Consider the following 14,582-nt stretch of genomic DNA (forward strand, 5'->3'; position numbering starts at 1 on the left):
AGTGTCTCTACTGTGACATGTCTCTATGCTTTAATGTTCAAAAAGCTCTTTATTTTTCTCATGCTGCAGCACCTCTTTTCACCCTCTGTCTGAAACCAGAGCCCAGTCTGCTCTGATTGGTTAGCGGGCCGGCTCTGTTGTAATTGGTCAACTGCTTAGAGTTGTTCTGCCCCTTAGCCTTTCCCGCAAAATGTATTAGAGAGTTAGCCAATAGAAGCGCGAGGGTTACATAGTCATATATGTACATATGTCACGGAAGTAAACAAAGGACTCAAATGGAGGTGTTTCAGACTTGGGGGGGGGGGGGGCGTGGAACACAGAAACTCCCTCTGGAGGAACTTTGGGGGTTTTAGCCTTTGCAGACCATCACATGCACAAAAACCTATGGAAGACACGTCAGGAAAGTAAAACCCCAAAAAGCAGAATAGAGCCTTTGTAAAGACAACCAAAAAACGGATTCTGATTTGAGATGTGACCTGGGAAATATCTACCTATCACCACCACTGAGTACAATACATGCTAAAGCTTTCTGACTGACAAACTCCCCAAACTCACAATTCCCTAACCTCTTCCTCTGTGTTCCCCCTGAGCAGCCCAGCCACAGCTGCTGGTCCGAGAGCTGCAGGATGTGGAGGTGAAGACCCCCGGGGAGGCCTGCTTTGAGTGTGAGGTCTCCGTCCCCGTCCTCAAAGCTCCGCTGTGGACTCTGAACGGGGAGCCACTGCTGCCCAGCGCTCAGGTCCTGCTGGAGCAGATGGGCACGGTGCACAGGCTGACCCTCACACACACCTCCCCCAGCATGGGGGGGGAGGTGGAGTTCACCTCCGGGAGAGCAAAGAGCAGAGCCCAGCTGCGGGTGATCAGTAAGTAACAGAAGAACCTGCTGTTGGTAATTCTCTATTGCAACAGTTTACTTGACATTCAATTGTCATAAGTCCATAAAAGAGTGTTGTGAAAACTTGATTGTAAACTTAACATAAAAGTAAGGCAATGTGTAGATGATTTCTATGTTGTAACAATGCTTTTCGTGTTAAGATTTGTTTTAATCTTATACCTTTGGAAAGCCTGTTTTCTTACCTTTTCAATGGAACCACATTTGTGAGGAACAAGCATGTGTGGGATGAGCAGCAGAGCTGAGTATGCGGGGTGCGCCCATGAAAAATGTGACAAATCTCCTCTGCCAATGCCAAACAGCTCTGCTGACTCTTGTGTGGTGTTGTTTGTTTAACAATTGATTATTTTAACAAGCAGCCTCAGTAGCGTGTGGAAGAACCAAACAGCCACAATAGCCTGTCCTCCTCATGCTGTCACCAGCCTGCTCACACTCTGCTGTGGGATGGCATCCCATTCTTCAACCAGCATTTGTCCCAGCTCAGCCAACGTGGTTGTGTTGGTCACTCTGACAGCAGCCCAAGTTGATCCCAAAATGGGGTTCAATGGGGTTGAGATCAGGACTGCAGGGGGCCATCCCATCCTCTCCACTCCCACTCTATCGGTGCAGCAATCAGCAAAGCCTTCTTCGGACTCTGAGGAATATATTTGTTGTGGCCACACGGCGATACTACACTTCCGTATCAGTCACTGGGCCCGGAAACACTTTTTCCCATTGACTTACATTGGGAAAGACACGTCTGTAAATCGTTGGATACTTTTTTTTAAACTAAATAAACTACCCAGTATGAACACTTGTTAAAAATATTCGTTCCTCAAGTTGTAATAATATGCTAATAACGTTATTCTGAGAGTTATTTCCCTCGGCATTATGAACGCGGATCCAACCCACGGGACCGCGCGGCCCGGCACGTTCATGTGACGTGTTCAGTACTAGCCTACATGAGTTTTACCTTTACCCATGGATGCCCAATAAGAACGGATTATATGATTATATGAATACTTTCGTGACGTTTCGCCCTCTTAAAAGTTGGGCCATTTTGTCTTCATGCGCCAATGAGCAACTCTCATAGAAATGAACGAGGCCCCGCCTCCCACGCTGTATCCAGTTCTTATTATACATCCATGATGTCAGCTCAGTGCCCCATGGTGATTTTTTTTTTGAGAAGACTGAGCATGCGCAGTGTCGTTTTTACAGCACCCATTCACTTAGACAGTGAGAGAGAGGGGCTAGATCGGGGCTTCACCCACGTCGCTCAAAACGGCTCAATAGGCACACTGTAGACACTAATTTGAAGAACACAGACGAAAACAGCAATGTACAGACGAATCAGATGATTATACATGATCGTAAAATATATTTTAAGATGTATTTTTTTAACTTTTTTTGTAATTATTATTTTAATACTTTCTGCTGACACTAGGTCAGCAGAAAGTGCCCCACCTGCCCTGTGCCCCACCTGCCCCTAATGACCAGTCGCCACTGCGAGGGATAGAAGAGGGGGAAAGCCTCTGCTGCTGCAGCTCCCTGTACCATTATAACTTGTCTTTGATTCTGCGTTGATGAACTCACACAAGCTGCGGTTACATGGACACTGTTTCTTCAACCTGATGAAAAAGAATGTTGATTAGAAATGGAACTTCATTGTGTATATGGAAGCTAATCAAAGTGTTTTTCCATGCATTAAAGCATATGTCAGAATATAACTTTTCAGCAACTGTTTCTCGAGCAGAAATAGCTTTGCCATAACTCTAACATAGTAATCATTGTAGAAGAAGAGCAAGTTTTTCTTTTTGAATTGGGGCTGAAGAGTGCAAGATTTAAGAAGGACAACATCTGCGTGTGTTGAGTTAGAGAGCCCCCTCCTCAACTTTGCTTGAGGCTAGCAGCTAGAGACTAACTTTCTGGTACTAGTGAACGAGTTGGGACACTGGTCATTAGAAATGAATAGGAAAACATATTGTATCCATGTCACGTCTTGAGAGGGTTACTTGTGAATATACTACGTTTAGCCCTGTCGACCAACGTAGCTATTACACGTTTTTTTGTGAGACTGGGTTGGTGATCTTGACACCGGGTTTTGAGGTTGGGTTTTTCAGCATGTGATTCTGCTGCTATGATTTAGATGTGGTTCCCTAGCTCCTCTGGAAACACCAACCATAATGGTTGTTTGTAGCTATTATACCTTTTGGGGACAGGATATTTATACGCAGTCTTCTTGAAGTCTTGCAACTCCAACAGCCTAATACTGTTGAATATGTGCAAAGGAGATGTGTTCTGCTCAATGTGTTCAATAACTAGATTGTACTGGGTGGCTATGTGTGTCACCAAGCCATTCTTTTTGCGGGATTACGTGATCAAATCTGATTCCAGTATGCTTCCACACAGCAGCAGCAGAGTGTTTTGTTTATAACATTACCTTTTATATAAAAACGACTTTTTGAGCATGGAAGTATGGAAATCAACTCTATTCCATGCATATACTTCAGGTTTGGCAATTGTATTGGCTGGATACAGTAGACCTGCATGAGACAAGTACATTTGAGCCGTGCACATTCAAAACCGTCTAAACTGGCTTTCAAACATGTAAAAGTACATCTCTAAATAGGAGTGCAATTACACTGAAAATAAACTGAAATGTTGACTTAAATAAATGTATTATGTAAAATGACACATATGTGTATTAGGTTAGTTGAAAGCAATAATATTAAGTTTAAATAATAGGTTTACTATTGCTTTCCTAACTAACCTATTCAAATTATGTTAGTAGTAGTTCTGTAGCAATCTTGAATTAAGTAAAATAAGCAATTCCAAACCAAAGTACATACCATAATGTACATCTCAATGTCAGAGCTGTCAGTAGTAATATGCTACTGTCATTGATTCAATACCAAAGATTGAAGTCAGACTCAATCCATACATGAATAGACACAAAGGTTTGCCAGCAGCATACTGCGAAATGCGATCGAGGGCAGTAGGACATTTTGGGATACTGCATTGGACATATGTATTGGGACATGCTAAATATTTATCTGGCATAATGAACATTTTGGTTGTGTGGGTATTGGAATGTACAGCATGCACCTACCATTTTAAAATGACAAAATGTCACAAGATTCGGCAATATCACCCTACTATTTCATAGTAGTAATACTCAAGTAAGACTAATGTTACTAAACAGGAAAGTTATTCTGTTGAAAATGGTAGGTTATGTTAAAATGCAAATAAATAAAGAACACTCTGCATAATGAGTATTAATTATTTCACTTGTTTCATCTGTTAAAGTACATTGTGATGCCATTACCTTTTTAACTTTACTTCGGTAAAACATGTAAACATGTGTCTTGTATCAGATTTTTGGAGTAAAAGTAGAAGAACCAGAGTGTAAGAATACTCTGTTACAAGTGAAAGTCCTGCATTCAAAAGGTTACTCAAGTAAAGGTACAAAAGTATTAGCATCTAAATATATACTTAAAGAACCAAACGTGCAGATTTAGCACAATACTTGAGTAAATATACTTAGTTACTTCACACCTCTGCCGAAGTACCAAGTCTGACTTCTGTCCAGCACTGATACCATTCAAAATAACAACCACTAGATGGAGCTAGTGACAAAGACTTGAGTTTGCTGTTTGCCTGCAGACACATCACAAGCAGTGCACGCGCATCACTGCGGGTTATGAAACATAATGTTATATCTTTCCACGAGGCCCATGTCTATAATGACTTATAAACATATGCATTATATTATGCTCTTCAATCCCTTTCTAACCATACAGGAAACAATTCGTTTTCTTGAGAAAGCATTACATTATTGAAATGTTAATGTCCATTGTAATGTTTTTGATAATCAAAATTAAATTAATAATCCATTAAAGTTAAATGAGTGTGCTCAAGTTCTGTTGTTAAATAAATAAATTAGTTTTGCAACATGTTGGGAGTTGTTCATGCATAGATTTATTTTATTATCATTTACCAAATTACTTACTTAAAGGGGACCTATCATGCAAAATGCACTTTGTGATGTCTTTTATACATAAATATGTGTCCCCGGTGCGTCGGGGAACTCACGTAGCATCAGAAAATAAACCCTCTCTCTTTTCCTCCGTACCCAAATCTTTTAAAATCGGGGGTACAACGAGAGGATACAGATTTGCTGCCGATATGACGTCAAATCGGCAGCGGACCCACAGAAAGTTGCTATCAGAAACAATGCCTGACATGTTTTGGACGTAATCTCGTCTTTGTTTACATTAGCAATCCTCGCTAACACTCAGAGCTAACCTGTACTGGAGAGCATGTGTGTTTAAAAAGCAGGAAATAAAAAAAGAACTCACCTTGTGATAAACCTGCAAGAGAAAAAGCATTTGAGCTCCATACTGTTTCAGAAATAATCCTTGATGTGGTTTAGAACAGGGTGGCGTTTTATCACAGCAGAATTTAACTTTATCTCCGGTAGAATTCTGATCAGACATTAGCTCCGCCTCCTCTTTTTAATTGTTCAAGCTAAGAACCCAAAATCCGCGTTTCTCTAACAGGGCTGCAATAGAGGGGTATGAGCAGTATGAGGCATGGCTACAATGGGTGAACTGTTTGGTATTTTAAGCAAAAAACTTCACAGACATGTTTTGTATAGGTATGGCCCTACAATATATTTGTCCAATATAGCATAATAGGTCCACTTTAAAGCACACAATGACCACCAAGAGTAAATTGTGCATTCATTTTGCATTATAATTTATAATTATAATGCAAAATGTAATTTAATAATTAAAAAATCATAATGCTTTTTAGTGTTATGAGTTACTCTATGTGTTCATTTCTTTGTAAAAAATAAAAATGAAATAAACACAATTGAATCTATTCAAGAACAACAATAAATAAAAGGTACAATTATTGTTTTTGTTCATCTGGCCTAAAATAAATTGGGGACTCCAACTTGGCACAACTCAGTAGAGTATGTTAGTAAAAGGCAGCTGTGAGCTTAGCTACAATTAACTGTGTTGCATTATGGGGAATATAGGCAATCGGGGGACCCCTTTTTGTTATGAATCACTTTAACTAACCAGTGCTACAAGACGATTACATAGCATCATTTAGTATGTTTATAATATTATGTTTTTAGATATTAGTGTTGTGGAAAGTGAAACCAAATGCTAAACTCTTCAAATAAAACGCTATATCTGCATTCAAAGCACCAAAAAAAAGAATCCACCATAAATCCATCAGACTGATTTGAAAGTGTCAGGGTGGCTTGTTAAAGTGTGTTGCATGACTTGGCACTGCACATGCACTAATACATGTGTTGGCTCCTAGAGTTCTGTAAATAATATAGGGTGTTTATGGTCCGACTGAATGTGCAGGCATGCAGGTCACAGAGCGCATCCCAGAAACTTCTCCAGACATTAAAAGTGGAGGACAGTCAACTATTTTTAGTTTTATAATGTTGGCTTTTAATGAAAGAGTATCATGTTCCACCATCTGGCTTAGGTTGTAAACCTGTTGTGTAGTAGGACTCACGCTCAGGAAATCCTAAAGAAATTAAAACCTCTCAAATATAATTGTCGGCAGAGGGGGAAAATAACTAAGTCTGTTTACTCAAGTACTGCCCTGAGGTTAGATAAGGTTAGGTACGGTTAGGTAAGAGGCCTTATTATGCTTTTTGGGGTTTTCCCTTTCCTGTGGGCTGTTAAGTTTTAGTGCATGTAAATGGTCTGCAAAGGCCAAAATCCCTCTGGGCGTTTCTCTCCCACAAACACTTGCGCTTCTATTGTCTAGACCTCCAACACATTGTATGTGATAGGAGGCAGGACATTTCTCAGCGGTTGACCAATCACAACAGAGCAAACCAGCTAACCAATCAGAGCAGACTGTGCTCTGGTTTCAGACAGAGGGTGAAAATGAGTGCTGCACTATGAGAGGCGTGTGGCGCAGTGGACTAGTGCGTTGGTGTTCGGATCGGGGGAGCACAGGTTCAAACCCCACTGCAGTCAGCATGTCGTTGTGTCCCTGAGACACTTCACCCCAAATTGCTCCTGTGGGGATTGCCCACAGTATTGAGTATGTAAGTCGCTTTGGATAAAAGCGTCTAACAAGTAACATGTAATGAGAGTAGGGTCATTTTTAACTAGATTTTTACAATTAAATAACTTACATCAAGACAATATTTTTTTTGCATAACATGTTTCAGAGAAGCTATGTTTAAATGTACAAATGTGATAATTTAGATAAAACCGGTTTAAGTTTCAATGTTATGACATAATACGTTCGGATATGTCTTTGTATCACTCCAAAAAACAATCGTAAACGTAAACAGCCGTAAATAAAAAAAATGACATGTTTTTAAGAATAACATGTCATATAAATGGTACTATAAACGTTGTTGACCTAGGTGAATAGAGTAAAAACCCACACATTCTTTATTTTTGTTTTCCACATTTTGTGAAATATTATGCTTGATATGCAGATGAGGCATTATGTTATGCTTTTCTCTTTTCTTTACTTTTATTGTCATTACGTAGTACAGGTACTATGTAACGAAACGGTTTCTCTGCGTTTGACCCATCCTAGTGTTAGGAGCAGTGGGCTGCCGTTATGTACGGAGCCCGGGGAGCAGTGTAGGGAACGGTGCCTTGCTCAGGGACACCTCGTAGCACTTGGTCTTGCCGGGACTTGAACTGGTGACCTTCCAAAAAAGAGATTCTAATAATCGGGATTACGTAAAAAAAAATCCAGTTTTTAATAAATCATTTTTAAAGGTATGAGGTGAATTCAAAGAAAGGTTCTCTGCTCCTCAGTCTAACATGTGTCTCTTTTTACATTTCCCAGGTGAGCCATGAGTGACTTCTTCAATCTTTCATCACTTTATTGACATGGACTGAATATTATGAAAGGCTTTTAACATTGTAACATTGACATTTACTTATATATTTAACAACAGTATGTCTATACAAGTGGTTTAAACAGGGTTGTGATGGATTTTCATGAAGTTTTCAGTTAATGTTATAGTCGTCTTTATGACTGTTCATATAAAAGTCGTCATAGTAAAGTGTGAATGTATTTGAAGCAATGCCGTTATCATAATAGAAAGTTTGGATGTAAATATTGTCCCATGTTATAGAGGTTTCATCTGTGTTGTTTTGCTGAAAAATATATAATTGTAATATATATATTGTTAGAATAAATGGAAGGATGGATATTCTAAGTGAAGAGTTCTAGATAGTTTTTATTAAATATCTAAAATTGTAGAATTACACACTTAATGTGCATGTGGTCCTTGAATTTTAAGATATTTACAATTTTTTAATTAACTTGTTTTGCTCCAGAAGCTATTTTGGTCCATTGACAAATATTTAGAACCTTAGTTTATTATAAAATATATTCTGATCTGCACTCAGTGTGTACCAGATTATATTTCAATGGTGTTGTGTGGCTGTTTTGACAGTGACCTAGATTTGAAGTCTTCAGTATTACAACAAAGAAAATAAAAAGTTAGTATATTACAGCCATGTATTCATATCATCATCATATCATCAGAATACGGAAGAGGATTAGGGCCACATGTTTCAACCATTTTGAAATATGACAAAAAGTTTACATTTTCTTTGAGTTCTGAGATTTAAGTCAGAGTTCTGACCTTGATCCCAGAATTGTCACGTTTTACTCAGAATTCTGACTTTTTCCTTCGAATTCAATTTTTTTTTAAACTTTTTGTGAGAAAAATAAATGTCATGTTGTCCTAATCCTCTCCCATAGGATCGATTAAATACAAAATATCTTTCATCGTTTATACATTGTATAGAAATCGTTTTTTAATGTTTTGATGAAAAGTTCGAATGAAGAGAATGATGTCTTGCAGCAAAGGGCTTGTAATGTAAATACATTGGGCCAAAAATCAGGTAATTTAGAAGAGAAATAGATCAGAAAATTACTTGATAAACTTGATTGATAATCAGGGAATGCTAGTTTTATTATGGAGTGGGTATAATATTTCAACTTAGCCAAGAATGATAGTTTTCATATAAAATGTGTTCCATATTCCATTTGCCTTGTTTCCACCTCCGCCATGTTGTGTTTGAGATGTGAGAGAAAAAAAACTACTGTAGTGAAATATGACCTGTTTCAATAAAACATGCTTTATTGATGCAAGGTAAAAATATCTCAACTTGTCCTTTTTTGTCAATCCTAACAACGATCAGCAGCAATTTCAAAACTCTCCTTTACTCGAGTCACAACGTTAATACTCTTGTTGCATACAGTAACAAAGTTAAATCATTATTTAAAGGCAGGTTATGTTTTTTTTCATGTCGAATCATCTTTTTTTTGTGTAAACACTGACGCAGCCACACTCAAATCCACACACACTCGCTCCAGACTGAGGGAAAGTAAATCAGGACAGATCCAACATGTCCGACACGAGTTTCCATCTGAAACTGTATTTATAGCTCGATAAGGCTAAAAGAATCAAACTTATTTATGTCTTGCATGAAAAAGTTTCAAATAAACCTCCTAACTGCACATATTGGATTGCATTGTTGATGGGCCGCACACTGAGGAGGTGTATTCCAAAAACTTAATAAAAAAAGAATATAACATTAGGTAAAATAACCTTAAAAACGAATTTAAATGATTGCTTAAAATCCAGATATTTGCACTTTATATACAAAAATAATATCACCATTTTGGGAGTGGGGAGCTTTCCAAGGTTTTCCAGAACTTTCCAAAAATCTGCTTTTTTCAAGTATGATGCTCAAGACAACATATCAAAGGGTTAATACACATTAATAATTAGACGCCAGTAATATAAGAATTGACTAAATAAACCGTATCAGTCATGTAACATGTAGTTGCTATGGATTCCATTTATTCACCATTTAAAGGCAAACGCTGTAGTATATTTTTTGAGAAAGATTCTAAATGAAAACTATGACTGTGTGTTAAGGCCACTATAAGTGAATAAATAAATAATAAAATAGTACAGAGCTGGGGTTATATTCAGAGATAAAACTCTGTCATTTTAGATAAAAAAACGGGTATTAATTTTTTTTTAAAACCCACAAGATTTATGAAAAAAAGCACTTGAGTATTCTCTGAGATTATTGAGTCAAAGTTTTTTTTGTCAACAACGCTTCACTTTGCAACGTTGGACCAATATTATCCCACCACATACATACAGGAAGTGCAAAGTATTTAAAGCACATTTAAAAACTTGTTATGTAGTGAAATGTGCCACAACATTTTATAGAAATTACCAAGAATCCCTAAAGTTAACGATTGTCTTTTACTACATACAAATTCGACCTGTTAGGCAGAAGAAAAAAGGAAGTTATTGGGGTTTAAGCAACAGTCTTCAAGGACTTATTTGAAATACTATTAGATGCGATACTGAAATGAAAAGGATGGTTGGTTTGTAGAATGGCACTGAACAACTGCTCACAAAATCTACAGCACACTAACACATGTCGCTGCTGTCACATCACGACAACAGCAACACACTAGCTGCACTGCAATACACCTACACAAGTCATTCAGCCTCATACTCAGTCTTTATCACAGAAAAAGGAAGGAATCTTTGGATTAGCGTACTTTCAATACAGAAGTATCAAACCCCTGCTGGAAGATTGCCTTCACTTTTTTATGCGATATACTGTAAGAATACGGGATTAAATGAGAGGCGTTTTTTGCAGTGTGGTCCTTGTAGTTGGAAGCAGCATGGAGCCGGTGGCCCCCCAGCCTCCGTGGCCCCTGACAACAGCTGCTGGTGATAATATTTATCCTATTGTCCTGCCTCTGTTAACTGGAAGCACTCTGCTGCTGGAGGACTTCATAGACGTCTTCCACTTTGCTAAGTCTCTCAAAGAAGGGGATCAGATCGAGGAGCTCGGTGTCTGACATGTCGTCAAACCAGGACACAACGGGAACCTGGAGGATGGAAAAGGTAGGGTATTGAGGAATTAAAACACCTTTTTAAAATATCACATATTCCAAAAGTATAGTATTTAAGTTAATCGTATATTATTGCTGTAGTTAAGTAATCATTAACTCACAAAATTATCATTTGAATATCAGTTACTCACCGAAGGTGTTACGTAATTATTTGAGCTATGTGCTATCTTTTAGTATACGTATATATTAATAGTGGTGTCAATTGTTTAAAAAATGTAATAACAATAATAATAATCTGTGATTAATCATGATTAATCACAAGTTTAAAATACTAGTATGTGTTGTATAATGGGGGAGTTATAACATATACATATGAAGAAATGCATGACAAACTGGTGAGAGAAATCAGACTTGATTTCTGAATCATTAGCATGAAGTTTGATTGAGAAAACGATTTCCGACACTTCGCTAAAGCATCAACAAAGCTACTGTCACTGAGAGCCGCTGTGATCCCCCTCTGTATAATGTGTGCTAAACAGAGAATAATATATATATATATTTCCTTTTTTTCAGAGCATATTATATCAACCGCTTTCATGCTGCTTGCACTATCTGTTCCTAGAGTGGTGTCGTGTGAGGCCTCACACGGGGCACCAACCTGCCACGGTTCTCTGTCTGCTAATCTAATTATTAACAATGATTAATGATAATAAATATAAATTAAACTATAAATATTCAAAAAATCATATAGTAGTTGCAAAAAGCTCAAACAGTTGTGTGAGCATTTGTAAATGGTTGTTGTAATATATGTTTGCTTTTGTTAAAAAAGCAGCCCCCATTTTCTTAAATTGATCAACATTTCTTGTGTAAAACTTTCTTAAAGAATTGAGTGAACTTGTGGTGAGTAATTGATATACAAATGGTCATTTTCCCCAAAAGATTTTAGTGAACAACAAATAGGTATAGCGTAATATAGAGAAATAAATAGAAATAGCATACTGCGTTGTCGGGATGGAAGACGTAGGAGGCAGGGGAGTTATCGATGATGATGACCTTGTTGAGGTCTCTCCCTATACGGCTCAGGTCCTTCACGTAGTTCCCTTTGTGGAATACACAGGACTCCCGGAACAGACGGTACCTGAACGCCCCCCACTTATCCAGCAGGTCCGACACAGGGTCCGCGTACTGCAGCAGCAGGGCAGAATCAGGGGTGAGACATGGTGCTATGCATTTCTATGGCTATCAAGCAACTATATACAGTGGGGCAAAAAAGTATTTAGTCAGCCACCAATTGTGCAAGGTCTCCCACTTAAAAAGATGAGAGAGGCCTGTAATTTTCATCCTAGGTACATTTCAACTATGAGAGACAGAATGGGGGGAAAGAATCCAGGAAATCACATTATAGGATTTTTAATGAATTCATTGGTCAATTCCTCGGTAAAATAAGTATTTGGTCACCTACAAACAAACAAGATTTCTGCCTCTCACAGACCTGTAACTTCTTCTTTAAGAGCCCCCTCTGTCCTCCACTCGTTAACTCACAACGCACTTGTTTGAACTCGTTATCAGTATAAAAGACACCTGTCCACAACCTCAAACAGTCACACTCCAAACTCCACTATGGCCAAGACCAAAGAGCTGTCAAAGGACACCAGAAACAAAATTGTAGACCTGCACCAGGCTGGGAAGACTGAGTCTGCAATAGGTAAGCAGCTTGGTGTGAAGAAATCAACTGTGGGAGCAATTATTAGAAAATGGAAGACATACAAGACCACTGATAATCTCCCTCGATCTGGGGCTCCATGCAAGATCTCACCCCGTGGGGTCAAAATGATCACAAGAACGGTGAGCAAAAATCCCAGAACCACACGGGGGGACCTAGTCAATGACCTGCAGAGAGCTGGGACCAAAGTAACAAAGGCTACCATCAGTAACACACTACGCCGCCAGGGACTCAAATCCTGCAGTGCCAGACGTGTCCCCCTGCTTAAGCCAGTACATGTCCAGGCCCGTCTGAAGTTTGCTAGAGAGCATTTAGATGATCCAGAAGAGGATTGGGAGAATGTCATATGGTCAGATGAAACCAAAATAGAACTTTGTGGTAAAAACTCAACTAGACGTGTTTGGAGGAGAAAGAATGCTGAGTTGCATCCAAAGAACACCATACCTACTGTGAAACATGGGGGTGGAAACATCATGCTTTGGGGCTGTTTTTCTGCAAAGGGACCAGGACGACTGATCCGTGTAAAGGGAAGAATGAATGGGGCCATGTATCGTGAGATTTTGAGTGACAACCTCCTTCCATCAGCAAGGGCATTGAAGATGAAACGTGGCTGGGTCTTTCAGCATGACAATGATCCCAAACACACCGCCCGGGCAACGAAGGAGTGGCTTCGTAAGAAGCATTTCAAGGTCCTGGAGTGGCCTAGCCAGTCTCCAGATCTCAAGCCCATAGAAAATCTTTGGAGGGAGTTTGAAAGTCCGTGTTGCCCAGCGACAGCCCCAAAACATCACTGCTCTAGAGGAGATCTGCATGGAGGAATGGGCCAAAATACCAGCAACAGTGTGTGAAAACCTTGTGAAGACTTACAGAAAACATTTGACCTCTGTCATTGCCAACAAAGGGTATATAACAAAGTATTGAGATGAACTTTTGTTATTGACCAAATACTTATTTTCCACCATAATTTGCAAATAAATTATTTAAAATTCAGAGAATGTGATTTTCTGGATTTTTTTTCTCATTCTGTCTCTCATAGTTGAGGTATACCTAGGATGAAAATTACAGGCCTCTCATCTTTTTAAGTGGGAGAACTTGCACAATTGGTGGCTGACTAAATACTTTTTTGCCCCACTCTATGGGTATGGGTATATATTGGTCATTTAAAAACACAAACTAAAGAATATTAAACTTAATGGCAGAAACTAAGTTAGAATAAAAGGAAGTTCAAACTTATTGCTGTTTACGATATTATCCTGACAATCTTAAAAAATATCCTTCAATTCGTTAAAAGGCACTAACCCATACTGGAATCATTTCATTGCATCACAATATTTTTTGTGAAAGCAAATTATCTTAAATAAGGATATCATAACAATATATTAAAATGGTTAAGGTCCCCTTGCATATATAAAGGAGAACTAAATAAAGAAAACATAGAATCTTTGTGTCAGTTTATTTTCTTCAATTATGCTTAATCATTCCCGTCCCTCCACAACTTCAAGTCACTCCTTAGTGGTCTTCACGATTATCAAGGAACTTGTGAGTGATTTCTATTCGCAGTCTACGATTAAATGATTTACTCTCCAATCCCTAGCTGTAAATCCTCACAAGGTAAAAAACTAAACAACACTTAAAGGTGGGGTAGGTAAGTTTGAGAAACCGGCTCGAGATACACTTTTTGTTATATTCCATGGAATGCTCTTAACATCCCGATAGCAATGAATATCTGAAGTGCATTAAAAAATGTCATCTGTGGAAGCCGTAGTGCTGTAAAAAGCACGACCAATCATTTTAGCCGGCCCGGCTGAAATGACTGGATGGCCTACCTGCCTGTCAGCCTTCCATCTGTGCACAAACTTACCTCGTGCCCTCATTGGTCATGTGCGCGTTCGTGTGTGTTGGAGGAGGGGCTCTGTAAGGAAGGGGCAGATTTTTTCCGGCTGTGTATTTTCAAATTCTAGCGCACTCAAGCTGGTTTCTCCAAAATGACCTACCCCACCTTTAATTACTTACTAAAAGTTAAAGTTGCATTAGCTGTTTTTTGCCACTTGGGGGCAACAAAATAAAGTTATTAACATATCA

The 14,582-nt window shown here is 38.7% G+C and overlaps 2 protein-coding genes across 13 annotated transcripts in view; one reads left to right on the forward strand and one right to left on the reverse strand.

Moving 5' to 3' along the window:
• obsl1b (obscurin like cytoskeletal adaptor 1b) overlaps window positions 1-9,050 on the forward strand; it is a 73,021-nt gene extending 63,971 nt beyond the window's left edge. For all 12 annotated transcript variants that reach the window (XM_034221456.1, XM_034221455.1, XM_034221457.1 and 9 more), the window contains 2 exons: window positions 594-863; window positions 7,721-9,050. In XM_034221456.1, coding sequence (XP_034077347.1) covers window positions 594-863; window positions 7,721-7,731 — 281 coding nt within the window. In that variant the 3' untranslated portion in view covers window positions 7,732-9,050. The remainder of the gene's footprint in view (window positions 1-593; window positions 864-7,720) is intronic.
• Window positions 9,012-14,582, reverse strand: part of LOC117549493 (carboxy-terminal domain RNA polymerase II polypeptide A small phosphatase 1-like) — a 34,953-nt gene continuing 29,382 nt past the window's right edge. Inside the window, exons 6-7 of the mRNA XM_034221471.1 lie at window positions 11,777-11,962; window positions 9,012-10,813 (exon numbers count right to left, since the gene is read on the reverse strand). Of these exons, the coding sequence (XP_034077362.1) occupies window positions 10,685-10,813; window positions 11,777-11,962 (315 nt within the window). The 3' untranslated portion in view covers window positions 9,012-10,684. The remainder of the gene's footprint in view (window positions 10,814-11,776; window positions 11,963-14,582) is intronic.

Source organism: Gymnodraco acuticeps, unplaced genomic scaffold (assembly GCF_902827175.1).
Source record: "Gymnodraco acuticeps unplaced genomic scaffold, fGymAcu1.1, whole genome shotgun sequence".
NCBI classification, from domain to species: Eukaryota; Metazoa; Chordata; class Actinopteri; order Perciformes; family Bathydraconidae; genus Gymnodraco; species Gymnodraco acuticeps.